Source organism: Tenrec ecaudatus, chromosome 17, assembly GCF_050624435.1.
Source record: "Tenrec ecaudatus isolate mTenEca1 chromosome 17, mTenEca1.hap1, whole genome shotgun sequence".
Classification (NCBI taxonomy): domain Eukaryota; kingdom Metazoa; phylum Chordata; class Mammalia; order Afrosoricida; family Tenrecidae; genus Tenrec; species Tenrec ecaudatus.
The window spans coordinates 43,670,673-43,694,412 of NC_134546.1; the positions used below are offsets into that span (position 1 = coordinate 43,670,673).

Genomic DNA, 23,740 nt, shown 5'->3' on the forward strand with positions numbered 1-23,740 from the left:
CAGAATTTATATTTAATTGAACGTTATTTCTCTATGATTCTTCCTTAAAGGATCAAGATACATAAAGAAAAATTACCTTGGTGATACTTAAAGAAAAATGTTACCTTGGTGACTACTTAGCCTGCCAGCAAAAATTCTGTTCTTTCTTTTAAACTCCCTTGACATACTTAATGCAACATGAAGATTTCCTATAACGTCCTGATGCCATCATTTCTCCAGCTCGACTGTCCAAAGATTGGAATAGATTTTCTAATTACTTTGAATAATTAAAAGTTTATAATGTATTAATTAATTGTCCAAAAAGAGTCAACTAAAAACCATACTCTGGGTTCCCTTCTCTTGCCTATTAGAATTGTCGGTGAGTTCTTTCATGACTATTAGCCTTCTGTGACCATCATGTCCCTGAAGAAGAACCACTGCCAAGTGCCTCTTTTCTCAACTGGAAACCACGAGGGCGGGCGGGGTTGAGCTGCCCAAGGTTGGGCGCTGCTGGGAGGAACATAACATGAGCGAGGAAATGACTCCCGAAGGGTCAAGATGGTTCACAGTGCATAGAGGTAGCCCAGAAACAAGAACGACATGAACAACCCGACCGTCTTCCTATCCACCTAAAAGCCAACAGGAGGACGCATAAATCCGTGGGCTTGTCCAGCCACCTGTCAGATGGATTAGACGCCAAATCTCACTGAGGAAGTTTGGTATTAAATTCTCATTTGCCAATCTGCATATGCTCGCCACCCCTCCGTCTAATTACTGCACTATATAAATAGGCTCGTTCCCTCATTCTGGCTCACAATACTCGTCTCTGCTATTTTTAATTTCTGCCATATGTAGTAGCTGACTATTGCCACAGGGTGGTAGACTAGGCACATATAACAAGGCTTTTGAAATTCGCACGCCGGTTCAGTTAAACCCCTTTCCAGCTTCACTTAACCAGGAGGCTGCAGAAATACTGGCAGCTCTGAGTGATTAAAATTAAAACAAAATCTTAAATCACGACCACCAGCTAATATTTACAGTAATATTTACTGTAATATAATTTACAGTAATATAACCATAATATTTACAGTAAGCATTCCTACCACTTTAAAAAAAAATTCTACCCACCAAACCAAAGAGAATCTAAAATAAGGAGGGGCCATGGAAGGAGGGGCTTAGACAGACTAGATGCCAAGCCAGACACCAAATCGACTGGGAAGAGCTAGTCGCCAGTAACAATTCACAGGATCCTGGTGGCGTAGGTGGTCAAGCACTGCCCTACTCACTGAGAAGTTGGTGGAAAAACCGACAGTGACTGCAATGGAAAGACTTGGCGATCTGCTTGGTTAAGATTTCAGCCAAGAAACCCTTGTGGGACGAGCCTACTCTCTTACATGGGGTGGCTATGAGTCCCAGACATCTACCCAGCATGCTCTGTAGCAACCACGACAATTCCCTAAAACTGCAGATAGGGGTGGTCATAAGAAAATGGAATCCATGGTAACATAAATACACATTGATTGATGCAGTTCTATCTATAGCGCAGAATAGCCAGACCATTTCAGTAGCTCATTGAAGACCGTTATTCGATTATTAATTCTTTGTATTAATCAACATTAAGAATAGAAATTATAAGCAGAGACACCTCCTTATTAAGACAGTCAGGGTCACATTTCAAGTCTGAGTTCTGCAGAATAGCTTCTTTTTTTTTTTTTTTCCCTCTAGCAAGAGCTAGCTAAAACTAAACTATTTCACAGGAGAAGAAAGAGTAAATGCAAGTGTCTCAAGTAAATAGATGCCAGGCTTTTAGGCTAAATATCTAATAGAGGCAATGCTATTTGGTGCTTGGGAGTAACAATGGAACAGCTCATCAGTATTTGCTGGTATTGATTTTAAGGGCCATTGTTGGAAATGAGTGACAATTGGTGTAGTGATGAGGGCATTTATCTGAAACACTTGGGTCGATAGACAGGCACGTTCAGAACTATTTGTTCTGCTTCTTCTTCCTCTAGCCTGGCCCAAAGATCAGCTTTGGCTGCCCTCACCCCTCACTATACCTTCTAAGAGTAGAAGAAGGGCAGCTACATCAAAAGCCACCGGCAAATCCCTGCAGCCAGTGAGGTCCGGCCAAAGGCAAGTACCTTTGAAGTCAGGGCACCCTTAGCACAGTGTGGTTGAAAGTCAGCTTACTTTCAGGAAGGCCATGCCTGGTAGCTAAGTGGAAACCATCAGCTGCTGCCACACAGGCTGTGATGCGCAAACCCTGGGGGTGACTCAGCAAACCTGGGCTCCACGAGGTTTACAAAGGCTGGTTTTTCAGAAGCGGAGCGCCAGGCCTTTCTTCTAGGATGCTTCTATGTGGGTTTGTAATTCTAATTTTATTATTATTATTTTTTTTAGCAACTAAGCACATTCCTGTTTATATTACCCAGGGTCGCCCCGGGTGAAGTTAACGGACAACGGACGTGACACGAGGAGACCAATGTAGTCTTAAACAATAGTGTCGGGGAAGTTGTAGCTTCCAGCTACCACCGCAAACCCAAAACAAACCTCACCTCCATCAAGTTCATTCCAACTCTTAGCATTTGACACATAGCAGCCTTAGGCGGCTGGTGGATGGGCTCAGCTGACGGATGGGCGCTTAGCAGCTAACAACGAGCACCCAGTGCCAGCAGGGCGGGCTCGCTTCACATACGATTTCTTAACGTTGGGCCAGATCAAGCATACTGCCAGCAAGTCCGTTCTGATTCATAGCGTCCTCATGGGGCTGAGAAGCTGGGCCTCCTGGATTTTTCAAGCCGGTAATCTAACGGGGAGCCCACTGCTACTTCGTTGCTCTCTGGAGCTCAGCCCGTGGGTTCGAACCACTGGCCCTCTATCAGCAGCCCAGTACTTAACCGCTGTGCCACCAGGGTTCCCTTCTAGAAGCATGCGTCATGCCTTTTTAATGTGGCAGCGTTCTGAATTTAAAATTTGGAGAAAGGGAGTGCAGGGATGGGCCACAGTGTCTCTTAGGCTCACATCCTCCCGCATTGCCCCCCAGACTGCGTTGGCCTACCGCCCCGCGGGTAGAAAACAAAACAACTCTGCTTTGGCAGCTCCCCTATGTCCACCCCTTCCCCCTCCCCAGCCCCCCAAAGAAAGGACCAACCATTTTGGGAAGCACTGCCCCAGAGAATACAAAAGGCCCACGGTTGTACCCGGGCAGCCATCTCAGCGTCAGACCCTCTGAGAATCGCCCAGGGCTCCCGAAAGGCAAGGCGGCCGCGGCCGCTGGGCTGGCACAGAGCTGCTCAGCCGCGGGGCGACACGCCCTGTGGTCAGTCCGAGCCTGGAGTCTCCGCTCCAGAGACTGGGCGGCTGGGCGTTTGGAATCCTACCTCGCTCGCAGGATCTGCCAAGGTAGCCTGTTCCGGAACAATCGCAGACATATCTGTTCCACCCATCCCTGCACATGCCGTTGTTCTTGCACGGATTGCTCAGGCACGGTCTGGCGGCTTCCCGGGAGCAGGAGGGCTTCACGCCAGCAGTGCTTTGAAGCTCCGCCATCTGCCGGATGTCCTTGCTCTGGCCGTCGATGAACAGGTCCCGGATGCAGCCCACGTAGCCGTAGTTGAGCAGCGCGGTCCACACCTCGGTGGGGAAGACGAGGCCCGCCTTGTTTTCTGGGAGCCCCCCCAGGTACAGCTCGTCATCCAGGTCCAGGATCTCGCTCTCGCCCGGAGCCGTGTAGGGCGTGCGCAGCGTGTTGACAGAGATGGTACCTGTGGCAACGACAAGAGAGGGCGCGGGTCTTTACCATGTCTGACCTGTCCCCCCGTTCTCTCGTCTAAGGGGAGCCTGTTAAGGGCAGACGTGGCTTATTTTTCTGACTCACTCACACGTCCCCGTAGCATGAACACAACACGACGTACTTTTAGAAACCAGGGTGACTGAACCTCGTAGGCTTCTGTGTGATTTTGAACATGACAACCAAAGTGTTTTCTCAGGCAACAGATACTGTTTGTCAGCCCCCACCTGAGAGCTGAAGGAAGAAGAGAGAGAGAAGACGAGGAAGAAGGAAAGAAGGGGAGGGGACGGTGGAGGGCACAGGGAAAAGAAAGGAACGCAGAAATGGACATTCTGTCCCACTCTCTGGAATACAGTCAGGCTACCTTCGGTTAAAGCTCCAGGTTCAAAGTTAGCCTGTCCCTGTAAACCGCGGAATGCCGTGTGCCCTTCTCTTGCATTGACTTGGCTTCTCTGATGGAACACGTGTTTGGCCTGGTGCCTACGCCAAAACTTGACTTCATCACTCCTTAGCTGCATTGATTTGCTTCAGTAGTCTCAGTTTCCTCCTCCAGGAAACCGGCACAATGATATAACCCACCTCGTAGGAGAGCTCTGAATGCGCGTTTTATTGACAGTCGTCCCTGCCGACTTGATGCGCATTGCCATTCAGCGCAGCACCCAAGCAAGTGCCTTGTTTACTTTTTTATACCAAAGTAATCACTCCTTGGAATGGACAAGTTTGTTTCCTCTCACTCCCCAAACCAGCGGGAAATAACAATGACTCATAAATATACAAGAACCCTATCTTACGAAGCCAGCCATTTGAGTCATAGAAACGTTTTTGAGGAATCCATAAAAGAAGAAAGGAAAGAAAACCTGGAAAATGGAAGGCAGGTTTCCCAGGAAAACCAAGCTATAATGCTAGATTGCTCACCACATTCCAACCACATCCTAACCTCCAGAGAGACCTCTGTGAAAAATCCATCTATGAGCCATGCGGAGGGTGCACCGGGAACCACGGCCATCTCATCCCACATTTGCTTTACAGGTTTCCATCATAAAGCAGAACAGGAAGAGTCTGGCGAGAGATTTTGAGGGAAATCCTCAGGGATTTCGGAAGCAGCCACCTAAGGTAGGCCTGAAGTCGGAGGGCAGGGGTTGCAGAGCTGGGGTCAGCAGGGCAGATACAAAGAAGCTTTTTAATCCCTTCAGGGGGACACCAAAACAGTCCAGGGACTAGCAGGTCTGCGATGTCTGGGAAAACTCTCTGCTAGGGAGGGTCGTGGAAATGCTGGGGGGCCCTGCCGCCTTCCAGGAGTGGCTATGCCGCCAGCAGCGAGGGGTGGGGGTCGGGGTGGGGTGGGCATTGGGGTCTGTGAGAGAGAAGGATGCTGGGGAGCCTTGAGGGAGAACGGCCGGGTGCCCAGGTCACTGCCAGGGCATTTGCCTCTCTAGATGTTCATAAAAGGAAACAGAAAACACCCTTTGGGGAGAAAGACTCACCAGGATGACGAGGCCAGCCTTCCAAAAAGGATAACCAAGTGGGATTTCTGAGACAAGGACAGATAGCACAGGGCTCATTTCTACTGTTCTCCTGTGTGCACGTGTCATGAAGAGAGCTCTCATCTAGGAAAACTTCCAAAACCCCCACAAAAGACAGGAGTCACGTGTGATTCACAGTGTCCTGTAGCATCAGAAGAGGCTTTTAAGGCGATCCATTTTTCAGAAGCAGACCAGCACGTTTTTCACCCGCGGGGTAGCTTGTTGGGTTTAAACTGCTGACCTTCCACTGGCACCCGGTGCTTAACCCTCTGTGGCATTATGACATAACATCCTACTTGAAATGTTTGATCATGTCATTTTGGGGAAACAGAGCTGTGCTCTATTGAGGGAGAATGTAGACTCTTTCCTATTTGAACTAGATGATCCCTGTGTGTATTTAAACCACCAGCGTGCTGTGTACAGACAGCACTGTCCAAGATGGCCAAGTTCATGGCCATTTCTGTCCTCTGCAGCAGCTAATCTCCGCTAGACAATGATGAGAGTGAGGTGTTCAGGATAAAAGAGAAGACAGACATTTTCAAACGAAAAGCCACATGCTACGTGGAAAGCAATGGGCTGTGTGCAGTCAACAGTGATGTGTCTTTCTAAGCTGATAGGGAGAGCAGCCCCCCTCTTTTCTTCCAATTAGTCAAAGAAGGAAACTAGAAGCAGAATTTTTGAGGATTTGACTAAATGAAAAAGGTAATATTGAGAGAGGACAGTTAGGAGACACAGAGCTTAGTAGGTGACAAGGAGAAAGTATTACAAGAGCTGGTATATGTTCTTTAAAATGATTTAATTTCTGCCCATATTCTTGTTTGTGGAACGAGAACAGCACAGCTCAGAGGGGATCAGTACGTCAGGAGAGAGCATCGTCCTTGTCCTTGTAACTCGGAGGGTCCCTGAGCTGGGGGAGGTCAGGGGCTTGCACTGTCCCTCACTCTCTTCATCTCTTCTTCCCGCAGACAGTGTGCAGAACTCAGTCCAAGGTGTCTGTACTGTCAAGTGCAAAACTGGTGCCAAGTGTCTCAGACTCTCATCCATGAACAGTCTGTCTGATGTGGGACACCCGGCAGAGGCCTCCTGACACTTATTTATGATGTGTTAGTGCCAGCTATGGACAGAGTTATTATGAGAAAGGTCAGGTATGTTTTCAGGAATGTACTTGTTGGCATGGTCAAGGTAAGATACTTATTATAACTTTGTCATTCGACTAGACTCTTCTGGTTCCAATCAAGTATTAACACCACAGTTTTCACATGTGTTTCTCTCTCTCTCTCTCTCTCTCTCAGTTAAGCCAAAATAACTAATTCACAGCCTGTAGTTCAAAAGTCACTGATGGAAAAGTTATCATAAATGATTGAGAAAGAAGTTTTTTCCCTCAAACAGGAGCCAAGAGCCATGTCTTCCTATGGTCTGTTGGCTATTCTGGACAGTTCATTTGGAAGAAACATAGTCTATAGAATAAATGCCTTTTTGTTTAATTTTAAAATCAAAAATAAATAAAAAAAGAAGTTTTTCCCACACTTTGTAATTTTTTTTCATTGATAGGAAATTTTAGAGTTTTTTAAGGAAAGAATAAGTAATGAAATATGAGAGTGCATGGGAAGAAAAGAATGTGACCAACTCAAATATCATCTAAGATGAACTTGAATTTTCCTTTAACCTGTCAAGTTCAAGTTAAGGAGTCATTTTGGGCAAATGAACACAAAAAGACCTTGTTCATTGTATTCTTTTGCAAACATACATAATGGAATGAATCAACCACAACTTAAAATTGAATGTTACTTTCTCTGTATGGTCTGGAAAACCATAGGCCTTTATATTTTGGAAAATCTTCAATTAGTGGCTGGTAAACATAGGGAAATGTTAAGACTGAATATAAGTGAAATGGAACCCTCAAATTATTTTTATGTAGTGAGGAGTCATTGAGTAAAAGCTTTGTTTTAAAAATAATTAATGCTATGACTTAATCAAACACATAAAGACATTTGTTTAGCCTATAAGTCAAGATCAAACTCACTACCATTGAGTCAATTTTGACTCATAGTCACCCAAGTGAGCAACCGAAAACTGCTCCTCTGGGTTTCTGAGACTAATCTTTATGAGTGCTTCATTTTCTTCCTGTGGAGCTACGTGTGGGTTCAAACCCCTGACCCTGTGGGTGGCAACTCAATGCATAACCCACTGTGCTACCAGGCTTCCTTTTTCATCCTGTCGATGCAGGCAATATACAAACATCGAGTCACTTCTGACTCGAGGGGACTGCAAACACGTGGCTAGAGCGGCCCCACGGGGTTTTCCCGGCTATTCTCCTTGAGAAGGCAGATCGCCCAGACTTTGTTCCTTTCCTTCTCGTGGGCAGATTCGAACAACCCACCTTGAGTTTATTAGTGGATCACAAAGTGTTCGTAGCACCTGGTCATCTTTACACCTGTGCCCATCCCATCCATTGCCATAGAAACTATTCCTGGTCAGAGTGGATTAGACAGCCTCATCTTTCTCTGTTGGAGCAGCTGGTGGGTTTCAACCATCAACCTTGTGGTTAGCACCCCAATGCCTAGCCTATGGAACTGCCAAGGTTATTTTTATATCTGTGCAAGTGTTCTGAAATACATACATATTTGAATCCAAAATCTCCTTAGGGTTTTTACTATGACAGTGACTCAAAGAATATAGTCACTGAAGTAAAGAATATTCTGCAGAATATTAATTACTTTAAATCAACTTAGTACATCTGTGAGTTTAATGAGATGTAAAAACTAAAGTTCTCAAGTGGTCAACAGAATCAAATACTTATTTATGTTTTTGTTTATCAATTAAAGACAATTGAATCATTGCCATTGATGGGTAAAGAAATAAAACTTAGAATCTCCTAACGGCCTAGGTCAGACTACATGTGAGTAAAGTTTTAAAGAGAAAACAAAGCCCGGGGTGTGTTCCTGGGCCGTCTCTTTGGAATAGCTTTAAAGGACCGATGCATTCTACCTCTTACCCTGTCATGGGACTTACAGTTTCTGATTGGGGGTGCAAAGATTTTGTAGATACATTATTAAATCTGTTATAATCTGCTCTTGCTACTTAGGTTGCTCCCTGGCTTAAATATTTAAAGAATTCAATATTTAAGTGCTTTGTGGTATAACTATTTAGAAATCACAATACCCAGTATTCATTTGATGAAAGTGTGGCTTACACACACACTGTATCTATAGGCATGTGACACTTATATTATAATGTAAAAATTACACACTAACGATTTAACCTAGTTTCTTCATGGCGTGTGCAAAAGACAAGACAATGTTGGAAAGTAGACAAGGTCATATGACTTTAACAATATTCACAAACCTAAACAACAAATGCATTTTTCATGAGAACTGATATGTAAAAGAGGGGCAGGGAACGGTTGCCACCAGCTCTTAGTTTATAACATGACATTAAAAGAAACTTTATCATTTGTTCTAATATATGTAATCCCACGCCTCTGTTCCTCCAACTTCTCTTGGCTGTTTCACTTTCGTAATATAAGTTTAGGGGGTGAGAAGAACAGGGATGAAGGTGAGACTAAAATAAGTTAATATGTTCTCAACTTTTAAATTACTTCAATAAATTTGGCAAAGAAGGAGTAAAAAGAGAGTGGTGTGACAGGAAATAACATTTGCTGACAAGAGGAAACTGGGTTTCTTCTTGTCGCTTTGTTACTAACTTGCTGCTAAATCTCAGCAAGCACTCAATCCATTAGGATTTAGTGCAAAATACAGAAATCAGCCAGCTGACCCCTCTAAATCCTTTTAGACTTAAATATTTTGAAATTACTGCTTTAAGTGATTTTTTAAATTTAATGTTAATTTTATTTATCCATAATTCTGCTCAACCTCTCACTGCAATAGAGACCCAAATTCCACACAATTACAGGGTTGTCAGGTTTCTAATTTATTAACACATTCAAATGCAGTAAAAAACACACACTAGGAATTATAAAAGCAAAATATAGCATTAATAATCTGGCATGACACAATATGCAAAACTAATAATTATCATAAAATAATAAAAATAAATGCATCAAATATTAATACTGGGCTTCTGGTGTCGTGGGATGATTGAACAAATTAACAAAAAATTTTCTTAGTATCATGTATGAGGTCTGTAATAGGAAATGAAATAAATTTCATTAAAAACTACATTAAAATACAATCTTAATACTAGTCTTATGCTCATTGTTAATTTTGTTTCCTGCTTGCTTAGTTTCATCCAAGTTCATTTTAGTAACCTGGGAATTTCAGGAACTAAGCCAATGTATGAAAAAATAATCCTTCAAACAAAATTTAAAATATTAATAACATTTTGTATAGGCAGAACAAGAGAAAAATAACCTCATATATGAAGGGCTACAAAAATTTGTGGAAATATTCCATTATTTTCTAATCCAATTTCCCCAGAAACTTTTTGAAGCCTCCTCGTATTATAAATAAGAATGAAAATTAAAGCAGACGATTAAGAAACTCATTTGCTATTATCTTTCAAAATTAAAATAGCACAATTATTGGACTCTGTTTTAGAGAAATTCTGAGCAATATACACAAGATGCCCTGTGTAGGACTGTTTCATAAAGTAATTTAAAACAGGGAAATGCTAACAGTGACACTGCAGTGTTCACCAAAGGGAACAGGAGGAATAAATTGTAGTGACCGACTAGCATAGAAATTGTCTGTTTAAGTCATCCAATAACTAGTAAAGCAAGTGCCCTAGACTTATTTTATATATATATTTATAAATATGTTAATGAATTAAAGATGCTGGGAATTTTAAATGCCAAATTAACTTAGTGGAGACCTCTGGGGGGGGGGGGGAACCGTGCAGAAGTTGCACAGATTTATACTGGGCACTCCACACTAAGAGTCACTGGTGTGGGCGTGGTCACGTCACTCAGGCATCCCAGGGTACAGCGTTTGCCCCTTAGCAGGACATGCCCAGAACAGAGATTTGGCAGATTTAGAGAGCAAATCCCCATCTCCTGTGGAGCTAATTCAGATCCCAAAGGCCAGTAGATAAAATAAGAATGCAAATTTATTGATTCTCAATGAGAGATGAACTGCCTCAGGACATGGACTCTTTCCTATCACTCTGTGCCAATGTGGCATGGCAAATTCTAATCTAAATGTCTGTTAATTCATTTATAGTGGATACAATGCTTACAGGAACTACAATACCCATATCTGCATCAATGGTCCATTATCTCCATTTACTACCATCGGACTTGAACTGGGAGCTAAATATTAATCAGAAGACTGCTTGAGGAACATGGATTCCGAACAAGGAGTGGATGTAGGGGAGGTAAGGAGGTGGGCAGTACCATGCTCCAGGATGATTGGACCTCTTCATCTCCGTCACAGCCACCTGCTTCTATTGCAGAAGCTGAGTGCCCTTCCTCTGCAGCCACTTTCTCTTTTTTGTCGGCCTTGTCCAGCGCCAGTGACTGACTTTTACCTAACGTTGACACCACGGGCCACAGTAGAACTGCCCCACTGTTTTGTTTTTGTTTTTTTCAGTCTGCAATCTTCACAGAAGCCAATTGTCAGGTCTCGCTTTAATGCAGGTTTTGGGTGTGTTTAAACTGCCAACCTTGCCACTAGCAGTGGCCTACTTAACTATTGTGCCATCAGGATTCCTTTTTCATTAGATATGCAAGCTTGAGGGCCTCTTTACATTTTCCTGCAGGCCTCTCTCCTGATTTCCAGGGGCGGGTTTCCTAACTCACCGAGATTGATTTATGACAGTTGTTGTCAGCTGCCCTGGGGTTGGTTCTGACTCTTAGCAACCCTCTTCACAACCAAACATGGCTCAGTCATGCAGCGGCCTCACAAGTGTTGCTATGACTCTAAGCCCATTGTTACAGATATGTTCAGAGGCTGGTCCCTAAGTCCTTGAAAATATTTTGTATCTCTTACATAATCTTGGGAGGAAACAAAAATATTTCACACTTATTCAAGAAACACCCTGAAGAATTATATATATACTGTAGATATAACTCTAAAAAAATTGCGCTAACCACTGGAGGAAAGTGTGTAAAAAGAAAAATGCTTTCATTGTGGGGAAGCTGATGAACGAGTGTTCTTTCTTCTTAAACACGTTCAGAATAAGTGAACACAGTCATTAATTTAAGATAACTCAATGTAACATTGTCATGCGGAATCGGCCCTATCTGGTCATCAAGAGTGTAGAAAGGCAATTGATCAAATACTGATCACATTTTTCAATCTTTACAGTCAGGGGTGCGGGCCCATAGAGATGGATACAAATGGAAATATTATAAATTTACTTGAAATCATTTCACTAAATGCAACAGATTAGCAGGCAGAGGGATGGGAGGGATGTTTGCCCTCACAAGGTAAGTGCAAATCAGGATCGAAACAGGAAATCACCCAATGGCCGTTCCAGTGGAAAGAGTCAAATGTGTCCATTCATGAATGGTATTCACGGAAATCCGTGCTGGTAATGGATAGCTAGAAAGTGTTGCTCACGTCACACAGTGATTACGATAAACCTCTAATTATGTCTCTAGAGAGTCTTGTGCCTGCCTTTCCCACTGTAATTTCCACTTCTTAAACTGGAACGCTCTAACTTCAATTCATCTCAATGGTTTCATTGCTGTTAAATGTGAGTTTGCCCGTGAATAACCGCTGATACAATCCGCTGCACCCTGCTGTACACAAGCTGCATTTGACAAGAATAATGAGTTTTCCCCTTGATTTCAATGTGTAATGATGGTTTGCAAAAGAAGTGACTGACAGTTTGCTGTAAAATCCTTGAGGGGACACCCTTGACTGAGCCAAAGAGCTTAACACCAATTTAAACACTATCGGGGGCCCCAAGAAAACAATAATTAACCTCATCCTAATTTTAGTACAATTCAGACTTTTCGTTAAGTACCTGGGCAGCTGTTTTGTGTTGGGGTTGAGGGTAGAGGACAGGAAGGTAAGAGGAGGGGCTAAGGGAAAAGTCAGCTCTAATCTGTGCAGATTTTGCAAGATAATGAGTCTCTTCAATCATATTTATTCACGCAAGAATTTAGTCATTCTACTGTTAGTAAGGAAGTTAACCACGAAGGGCATCAGCTGTTGCAGGCTTTAAGTCATGCACTTTGTTCGACGGAGCCATGCTGCTCGAGACAATTTTCCTCTTTGCCAGCGGAGCCCCCAAACCCAAGGCTGTTAAGTCGACGCTGATGCATCGCGACCCTATCCGTCCGAGTAGAACTGTCCCAGAGGGTTTCCAAGGTTGCCAGCCTTGGAAGTATAGTACATCATTTTCTTGTGGGAGGGGCTGGTGGGTTCAAACTTCCAGTCTTCCTTTTGGCTGCCAGCCCAGAGCTAAGCCACTACCAGGACTCTTCAGCTTTGCACAGACTCAGAAAAAAAAATCAGCCTTTCAAGCTTAGCCCACTGGGCCTCTCCAGCCCCCATGTCCCGGCAATGATTTGACACCACACTGTGTGCGGAGCCCACAGTATTTGGAAAGTAGGTGCTACTTAGAGCACTTTTTTCTTTCCTAACCCCCAAATGTCATAAAGGCAACATAGCTTAGATATAACCCAATAACATTTATTTTGCACCCCCCTCCCAGAAAAAATTGCTTAGAGAAGGATGCAGAGAAAACCTTTTTCATCAAAGCAAGAGATAATATCCCCATTTTTTACTGGATGAATCAACAAAAGATATGGGAGTCTTGGCTCCTGTCTCTAGCCACCCTAACATGAGTGCCGTGTCGGCAGATCGCAGCCCTCAGAAAGGAGAGGGAACCTTTGTTCGTGGGCACTTTTCTGACTACTTACATGTTTGCTGGATGATAGAGGGATCTCGTGAGCAGGCAGGAATAAGTCTTGTTTTCCTAAAAGCTGGCCAGTTTTGTTTCAGGCTTACCACAGTGCGCTAACTATCATTTAACTTCCCCCATGCATTATTTTGAACATCTGCCCCTGGAGAATGGAATTATTCATAAAAGAAGCATCTGTCAACCGAACCTCAATAATTTGCTTTCAGAAGAGCATGTAATGCCTCTTACAGTTGCATTTATGCTAAATGAGCGCTGTTATCATTCAGCTCTGGAGAAGATGCTACCATTTTGAGGATATTAGGTGAGAGTTGGCATTGAATCGCCCATCTATTTCATCATTCATTCATTCATTGTAGGTGACTGCTACTCACCGAGCAAGTGCTGTGCAAAAGATGTAAGGTAGCCCCTCTCATACTTAGTTTCCATCATGAACTGTTGAGGGGGGGGTGCTCAACATTTAGTTAGAGCCACCAAAAATGATTTAACTGTAACTCTGGCCAAAATAACCAACAGCTATTGGTGTAGAATAAACAGCCGTGGCCTCCTTAAAGTTTTACTCCATTGTGGTTATCAACAGAAAAAAAAACCCTTATGTTTACCTTATCTCTACTTTAAACAGAAACTATGGCGCCTTAAATGTTTTTAAATCCTCAAATAAAGAGTGGGCTGGGTTATGGCCTTCATCTTCCCCGAGTAAGAAAAAAGCAGCCCACGAACTGCCCTCCTGCACGCTCATATCCCTCCTCACATGACCCTTTAAAAGCTTCCCCAGAGGCTCTCATTAGGAAGGATATGAAAAGTGGGTGAAATGAATTCTTTCCCCCAAAAAGTCCATGTTTCTTGGTTTTAACTAAGCTATGAATCTTAGGATTTCACTGGCCAAAATCAGAAATATTCTTTAAGTAAAATAAAAGTGAGTATAGCCATCCATTCAATTTTTAAAAGGCTGCTCTATACCAAACCAACTCCATGTGAAAATAGAGAACTTAATTAAAATACTATATATAAAATATTAACAGCTGCAGCTATTAAAATTACATGAAGCTCCCTTGAGCTAGGCCAACATAATATGAGCCCTCCTTTTTCTTTTTTTTTTCTTCCCATTTCGTAAAGGACAGATTTTGGTGAGTGAAAGAGCTCTGTTCTTTGTTTATATTGCTTGCTCCAATTCACAAATCGTGACTTTTAATCACATAAAATGCTTTGCCATTAAAATACCACCTAATGTTGTAACACACTCTATTTGATTACAAAAAAATTCATGTTTCTTAAGTGTAAATAATATTCTCCGAACACGTTTCTCTTTTCTCCACGCACAATGGACTTTCAGATAGCCTCCACTTTTAGCCTTCTCTGGTGAGGGTTTTTAAAAGAGTTCATTAAAACTAATAACCTATTGGTAATTGAGATAATAAAGAGTTTAAAGGAGAAGTGCAAGTTTCATTTTCCTTGAAGATTAAAATATTTGATCTTTAGTGCAAGACGCCAACCAAGCACTTTCTACTCATAAGAGACCCCACCAAAGAACTCATGTTGCTCAGTTCTTCTTGTGGGTTTATGCATGCATAGATAATGAACACACAGGCACATGAGCACACATACCTATATGCACACATATTTATACATGTGCACTCACAGAGACACAGACACATACATATATACACTGTGTTTTCACACACTAGTTTTGCAAGCCAGGCTATCCCTTGAATGGTGCTGTGTGTAAGATGCATCATGTGTGTGGTGTGTGGTTTCCATGTGCATATGATAGACATGGGCATCAGACTGAAAAAGACTGGGAAGAAATATCCAGGTGTGCCACCATTGTTAATTAATGATGCATAGCTCCATGTGGCTCTTTCTGTCCTTTGGAATGACTAGGATTTTGACATTGGACATGCAAAACTTTTAAAAAGCTGGAAGCATCATCATTTCAGGTGAATTACATGCAACTGATGGGAAATTCTAATTGTTTTGGGCCCTGAGAACTAAAAGATGTGCAGCTAAGCTGATCTGTTGTGTTTTCAATTGCAATGGAACATAACTAAAAAAATATTTATTCTTGAAAATAATTTTCAAAAATTTTACTCCAGATATATCTGTATGCCACCCACAAGCTAATACTATAAAACACAGGTGGGTGGGGGGGGGGTTGAGGCATTCTCTCTCCATTTGTTTCTGAACATTTGTAAGTAGCAAATGAACTGATATACCTGGCTCCGGAGGATGGGGGAGCCGGAGAGAGGCACTGCATTCCTCTTTCCCTACAATCCCATCAACTACTCTGCAAGCCTGAATGTGTCCAGGGGTACAAGGGGAGGGGCAAACTGTGGCACAAATTCAGTATCGTCTCCAAATCCAAACGTGCTGCCATTGAGTCAATGCTGACTCATATATTAGGAAGCAGAAAGAAACCCACTTATTGTGTTGGCTTTTCTTAACCATCAAATATATCGAAGGGAAACATATGGAAATAGCACAGATTGCACAAAATGTAACTAATCATCCTTGGAGACCTCGTACTGCAAGTAGGAAAATGTAGGGAGGCTATGTTTCCAGAATGGAATTCATCAGCAATTCAGTATCTTAAAACCCGGAGGAAGAGAGCAGTGCCCTCTAACCTGCTTCCTATTCTCTATCCTCTGCCCAAGCTCACTCCCTATGTCATACATTCCAGTACTTTATTTTACTGAGTAAACAATTATATTTTTTCAGAAAGGCAAGCACATTGTTATGGATCACAGAAAAGCAAGACAAAGCTAAGAGGGATGTAGAAATAGTTCCAAACAGGAAGCCAGCAGTAAACCGGCTCGTGACAAGGGACAGTAGCCCATAAACAGACTAGAAGAGAGATCAACCTAGGAATGCGGAAAAGCCTTCTGAAAGGGCACGGTGCCCACAGGCACTCAGAGACGAGAGAAGCACTAACTGGCATCTGATTTTGTGGCTCCCAAATGTGGCTGATGACCATTGTCACCTGGAGAGCTTCATAAAAATATCGACTCCTACCCCCAATTGATGCGGATTTCACTTCACTCATTCTGGATAGCTCCACATCCCAATTACCGTTTGGCAGGAGAAGGAACTCAGGCCCACAGAAAACACTCAACACTGTTGTATAGAGGAAACCCCAGAGTGGACAGCAGAGATTTAAGTAAACAAGAGAATGGCGGGAGGAGGAGCCGGACAAGGTCTAAATTCAGTTGTCTTCAGTTATCAGACAATAAATTGATTTACAATTAAAGGGATAACCAGAACATGATGTACAGGGAGATGATAAAATAAATGTATGTTTTTAAAGTCCTTGAAGTCTAGGGGACACATGCTACCACATGTGCCCAAGGAGAATTCGATTTTCAATAGTCAGTTTCTCAAAAGTAGACCTCCTGGTGGGGTGTGTGTGTGCGTGTGTGTGTGTGTAAACTCTGGCTGGATTTAAACCTCAGTAGCTGAGCACATAAACTGTTAGCATGACCCAAGGACTCCAAAACATATTCTCAAAACCATATTCTTGGCCATCAAGTGGATTCCAATATAGCCACCCTATAGGACAGGGTAGAGCTGTCTCAGACTGAAACTCTATCAGAGTAGAAAGCTTCATCTTTCTCCTGCAGATTGGCTGACCTTGCTGTTAGCAGGCCGGTGTGTAACCACTGTTCCCGGTAGCCATCCATTTAAAACAGATTAATCTCTCTTTCAGATCCCTGCTTTCAGTCTCTTGCTCTTAAACTACTCTGCCCTTCGCACTATTATTTCTATTCTGTGCAGGATAGTTTACCAAAAAGTGAAGCCTACTCAACCCTTAAATTGCTCTCAAATTTCAGTGTAAAAGTTATCTCTTTAATGAAAAAATTCCCTTGCCTTTCTCAAGCCCCTCAGAAACAGAGTGCAGCGGAAAGAAGCAGGGTAGTGAGTACCTTGCTCGTGGGATTCCGTGCAGCTTTCAGCAGAAAAGGAAACCATTAGGAAGATAGCAGACATTTGCCTATTTCCTTGAAATGCTACTGTGTTGCTAAAGGTGTTTCTATGCCATACATCTACTGTGAATAACGTGTGCAATATTAAAGATTTTATATGAGGCTCATTCTCTCTGAATCCACTTGTATGTATGTTTACATATGTGTACATAGGGGCACATAGAGATTGTGTTTATATATATTCCTATATATATGAATGGATAAAAGATAATGGAATATTTCAAGAAGCATTTCAAAATTTCCTCATGTGTTCACACACGTGATAATATTTACTGTACAATTAAGTGCCAAATCTTGCAAGGAAACTTATTTTGATTTTGCAAATGTAAAACTCAGGATGTTGGAGAGAAGGGGAAAAAGTGAGGAGCTGATACCAAGGGCTCAAGTAGAAAGCAAATGTTTTGAAATTGATGATGGCAACAAATGTACAAATTTGCTTGACACAATGGATGGATTTATGGACTGTGATAAGAGTTGTATGAGCCCCCAATAAAATGATTTTAAAAATTCAGGATGTTTTAAAATTTCAAATGATAATTTTAGTATAATTAATATAAAAATGTAGCATTATTGTTGTTAGATATCATCAAGCATGTTCTGACTCATAGTGGCGCTATGTGTAGCAGAATAAAATGCTGCCCACCCGCTGCCATCCCCACAATCATTTCTATAGTTGAGTCCATTGCTGCTCAACTCTCTGAATCCATCGCCCTGAGGGTCTCAGCCTTTCTCCATTTTATCAACAAAATAAATATATTGTATTTGCTCCTTGAGGCATTTCTAAATCCTCAATAGAAAAAGAGATAATGGGAAATAAAAAAAATTTAAACCTGAATTATGTCATTTACAAAATCAAGAAAAAATTTCAGGCAAGATCGGTGTTTGACTATCCAGGATGTATTCATTTAAGAAATGGTTCTAGAAGTCATTTGAGCATTTGGGGTTTGATGCCCACCTCTGATGGTTATTGAGCTCCTTTGGAGAGTTTATCTGGTATGAAACAGAAGCCAAAGGAATCATAGGAAATGTCCTTTACCCTGAAGACAGGAGTGCAGGAGATATTTAATATGTTTGAATTTAATATCTTAGAAATGATGGATAGATGCTTCAGGGGTAAAAGAGCAGAGAGAGAGCAAAAAAGATAAATTACCTGACCGTCCGTCCCTTTGGAAGTCCACGTGATACCATTCTCCATCATTCACCTTCTTCTGCAGGGCTTTTATTTTGATGGTTCCCGACCCCATGTCCAGGAGGAGGTAGAGGTGGCCATCTAGCATCTCAATCGCAAAGAAGTCGACTTTTATCATCTGGGGGTGTTTGGCGTCTTTTTGATGTCGTGGCTTGCCATGGCTAAATAAGATGAGGCCATTGGGCTCTGTGGTACGGAAATCGAATGATATGGAGCCGGTTTTCTTTGCATTCCACTTAGGCAAAGAGATGAAAGACTCAGGGGTTTCAAAGGTGATTGGGTCCAAAGTTGCAACATTCTCACATTTGAATGCCACCACTCCGTGGATCTTCATTTTAGGGTCTCCTTGCTTAGCAAGCCGAGATAATTCCAGTCTTACATCATTATTCTTATATACAACCTGTGGGCAGAAGACAGTAGTAAGAAACTAGGGCCCCATCTTCATGTCTGAAAGTTGCCATCCGTTCATGTGACTTGTAAATTGATCATGAAACATTGATAACCAAACTCATTCAGGTGTATAAAGACAGCATTTTCAGCCAAAGAAAATTGGACTCGCAACTGATTAAACAGTAACCTTATCAATTTACCATATATGCTCGTGGATAAGCCGTTTTCCAGCATATTTTTAATGCAGTTTTGTGGCAAAATTTGGAGCTTTGGCTGACATTCGGGTGGGCTTATACTCGAGCATCTATGTAACTTCATTGGAATAATGTGTATTCACACATGTAGTTAACTCAAATAATTTGAATAAATATGCATACAATTTTTATAGAGTATCTTAATTATTATGTGAAGACTTGAGCTTATAAAAGTCATTTTGCTTTTGTTGGAGCCTTTGTTGATTAAATAAAAGTATAGCGATTTTTCAATTTTCCCACCACAATTTCAAAGTGCTTGCAATTGAATAGTTTTATACGCTATTCCTTTAAAATGTATCCCCTGCTTCACATATAGACATGGCTGATTCCAGGTCACTATGTGGAAATTGACAGTATGTAAAAATGGAGGATGATGAAATAAGATCACAAAGTATTTGATGAGCACATCATTACATAACAACACCATGACACCATTATACAACTTCCATCTACATCATTACATAAAAGCAAAACCACTAAGAATCACTGCTCAACCAAGTTGACGCATCACCTTAACCCTTATAGCCAGTGATACTCTCACCTTGTACCTTGGTGTTTGTTGCTGGATGACTTATCTCTTTAACACACAATAAGGCTTGACAGTAGATTTTTTTCACTCTTGTTGTTAATGCAAACTATAAACTAACCAGGTAGCCGAAAAGTGCGTAGTAAGTCCATAAAACATGTTCTATATCCTGTACCCCCAAATGCTATTAACTTTGTAAGATAAACATGAGTTAGGAAACACCCTGAATTATCTCAAAAACGAATAAAATAAACAACTCAATAAACAACTGGCCGGTTGTGTTCTCTTGCTCTGCTCGGCATCAGTAGTGGCCAGCACGTGGGGCTGGCTCGGAACCCATTCAACCCGTGCTACTGGCGTTCTTTGTAGTTGTTAATTTACCCAAAAAGCAAGCGACGTTTGTCCTGCGTGTTCTTTTTCCCAGGCATTTTATCTAAAGTGGCTATGAGGTTTCTGATCACTTGCTGGTGGATTTAGGGCATGTTGTGTTCCAAATAGTATGTTAGGTAAGTGCAATTGCCGAGTTGACAATACCATATGCCTGTTATCATAACAAGTAAATATATCTCTAGATGTTCTGGCAAAGGGATAAAGAGAGAACCATGCCCTTTCCCTAGAAAAGCCATCTCTGTAAAACCCACTGCTATTGAGTCCATTCCAAAAATGCATACTGTGGGTAATTACATCTCTAAAAGATAGAGGCCATACTGGTTTTAGGTCAGCTGTCTAGGCGCACATACAATTTGGCCCAAAGCGATATTCAAAATTCTACATCAGCCAACATTGCCAGATTCTTAATTTCATTTATCTGCATGCACAAATATATAACAGAACAAAACAAAAACAGAAGCTCATGTCTGACTACTGCGACAAAGTCAAGCAAGCCAACACAGAGCTTACGTCTTAGTTTGTGTGGTCAGTTTAGTGAACAGCTGGTGTGGCCGATAAGCTTCCTGATATGGATTTGTTAATAGATGCTTTTGATTTCTGGAATGGTGAAGCATCAAAGCTCTGGAACTTGACACTCTGAGTCTCAATCCTTATCTATTATTACCTTTAGATTTCTCTAAGCCTTGTTTTCACTCCCCCAAAGGTAGATAATAATAATAAGACTCGCCTCACAGGATTATGATAATTAAATCTTTAAAATCTACACAAGCGAGATAATCTTGATAATGGCAATCAATCCAATTCTAAGAATATGGTAAGGTTTTTTAATAAATGCCAACTTTTACTAAAATCATCATCACCTACATTATCGCGTAATTGACATAGAAATCTTAGTTCTAAATCCACTTATAGGAATTATGTTTAGAAATGGAGCCACTCACAAGTAAAATTGCCATTTCATGCTTCGTATGTGTCAGTTAAATAAGTCCAGTTCTAGGTCTGGTGTTGTGATAGTTAGTTTTATTGTGCCAACCTGGTCAATGAACACATGTGGGATTAATTGAAGGGCAGTTTAATTGATGGGCGGAGAGATAAATGGCTCGGTGAGTCTCGCCTTTTGGTCTCTGGCTCTCAGATGGTCGGACCAGTGTGCAGCTGCTTTAGACAGTCCCTTGCTTCAGCTGGCAAGGCTCACTTCCTGTGAGACATCCCTGAGGAGAAGCCACATGGACCTACCCCGATGCAACCCTGGGTGCTGGGGCAGCCGTGTGGAGACCCCTGCCAGCGCTGAGATGCTTACACATTCACTGACTCGGCTTTCCTCCTGCAGTCGGCATCATTACGTGTGTTTTGTGAGCTGGAAGAGGACTTTGTAGATTGGTGTTGGACATATGGGCTCATGGTAGACTTATGGGCTTGGACCGAACTGGGTTAAGATGCTTTCTTAATGTAAAATTGCCCTTTCCATAAAACTCTCTCTTACACATATGAGTTTCTGTGAATTTGTTTCTCTAGTCTAGCCAGACTAACACAGGTGTTTTAGTTTACCTTTATCTTGAAGAAGGAATATTATAAAGAACGTGGTTTCCTTATTCTTTGAACAAATAAATATTATGGTCAAATGAACATCTACTGACTACAAAGGAAGAGAAAATGAACTTAGGCAATAACAAAAAATGAATTAAAGTAATTCTTTAGAAAACTCTCTTGAACGGAGAAAGAGCTATTACGCCCCAGGAGAGTTTATTTAGGCTTGCCTTTCTTTGAGACCTTCCAAAGGGGGCAGGGGGCGTTTTTGCATGGCTGAGTCTGCAAGTTGATTGCCTCTCACCCTTACGCTCATGCTGCCCAAGCAGGCACTTAAAAAAAATGTTATTTTTACTTGTGATTAATTTTTAATACTTGGAAATTCTTTAGCTCCAGTGATTGATCCAGAATGAGTATTTTCTGATGCAAGTTTTGCAGATTGTTTTTGCTAATCAATGATATTATAGTTCCTGTGTAACAGAACCACAATACAATTGAGGGCTTCTGATAGGTGCAGCTGCGGTAGCAGGCCGGCTGCCTTGCTGCGTGAATCTGTGAGCAGCCACTGAACACTTCAGTTCTGTGTGGCAGCACACATTTAATGAGATGTACAATCTCAGAAGTTAATGTGGTGCTTTGGGGACGTGCCTGGAATGAAAAGAAAAAAAAAAGAGAGAGAGAGGAGAGTGAGAGAGAAAAATGGGGGCGGGGGAATGTCAAAGAGGTAATGTCATATGTCAGCTATATCCCCTAAAAAGGGGAAGAACCCATGTTTCCTGCTGACTGACAGGGACTGTGCTCACCATTCCCAGCATCCAGATCTGGGGCGATCACAGCGGAGAAGCCCAGTCAATCACTGTTGACATGTTTTAACTTTTAAAGTCTAGTGTCCACATCAGAGACTATTAGTAATAATGAAAAATACGTAAAAACATGGTTGCAATGCAGCAGAGTGTGGCATCTAAGACCAATCTGATAACCTAGAAACATTTTTTGGTGCTGTTTTTAAAGGAAAACATGGAAACTTCTGTGAACATCCAATATATAAATTGTTAGGCAGCCTACATATTGGAAACCTTCATCTTCAAACTCATCTTCTAGGATGTGAGTTACTGGTAGAGTGAAAAGGTGCCTGAGTGCCAACCCTTCAGAGATGGAATCATTTTCCTAGAAGCACAATCTTGAGGAGAACACAGCCTCGTTTTCTCCCCTCATTTTGTATTCTTCGAGAGGCGACGCTCAAAGACTGAAAAGCAATTGTGGAGAGGCTGGTTGATAGCTCGCAGATTTACATTACTGCTTCATCTGACCCACATTTCATAATTATCCTCCTTTTCTAAAGTTAGACTTTAAAATGACCTGAATATGCTTCAATTAGAATATGGAGTAGCTAGTAAGCACTCTAAAAATCTATGTGTAAGCTATTTTTTGCTTTTTCCCCCTGAAATAATGTGGCATTCAATAATGGAATAACTTTATAGTTATTCACATATTTTCTTATTATTTATATTGAAACCTATAATTTACTTAATATTTTCCACTTTCTATGTACCCTATCATCTCTAAGCCATGGGTGATGGGCTTGTGTACTCACTAGGATCTGCTTCCAGAATTTACGTTTCTTTGGGGATATTGTTTTGTTCTGAAGGGCAATTCAAAATGTTGAGATGCATTTCCTTGCCTCGTGGGCTCTTGTCATTAATAAAAGAGGGATAGAGCCTCTTAAACAGATTTTACAATTGTTTAAGCTTCCATGTAATTTCAACCCATTGCTATTCCGGTCTTTGTTATTGATCATCTGTAAGTATTTTGTGACTCTCCACTACTTAAACTTGCGAGAGTACACAGTCCTCAGTTTTATGCTTATACACCTGGGCTTGAAGTCTGAGGTTAGATGGAAAAAGGAGTGACACGCTGTTCTTTCTCTTCCTCGCTGTCTTTCAGTTGGGGGGTTTGGTGCTAAAACATTATTCCTCTTTCTTATCCATTAGCAAAGGGAATGTCCACCTGCTTTTAATTGAACACACATGCCACGAGGATCCCCTATCTGAGGTTTGTAGAGATGGTATTGAAGCCCTGGTGACCAATGAGCAGGCTCTTTCCACAGGGTGCAGGAGGGAGTGAGGGAACTACATCAGTGCAAATGTATTTGGCACTCAGAGCACGTTTTCGCCCTTTGTCCTAAATAAACACAGATATTTTCAGTGAAGTTCTTCAGTTAATTAGCATGCATTGTGGTGGCTTTTCATACATAAGCTATGACACTTAGTATTGGGTTGGTGACACGTACTCTGAAGTTACAGTTAAAGACGACAAGTAAATAACCCTCTGGTTCCTTGAGGCTTCCTCACCCCCAACTCACCCTCAC

The 23,740-nt window shown here is 41.8% G+C and overlaps 1 protein-coding gene across 18 annotated transcripts in view; it reads right to left on the minus strand.

Annotated features, from left to right (window-relative positions):
* The window catches only part of NRXN1 (neurexin 1), a 1,245,618-nt gene that overhangs the window by 704,064 nt on the left and 517,814 nt on the right, over positions 1–23,740 (minus strand). For all 18 annotated transcript variants that reach the window (XM_075535230.1, XM_075535229.1, XM_075535227.1 and 15 more), the window contains 2 exons: positions 18,247–18,685; positions 3,360–3,743 (listed from right to left, as the gene is read on the minus strand). In XM_075535230.1, coding sequence (XP_075391345.1) covers positions 3,360–3,743; positions 18,247–18,685 — 823 coding nt within the window. The remainder of the gene's footprint in view (positions 1–3,359; positions 3,744–18,246; positions 18,686–23,740) is intronic.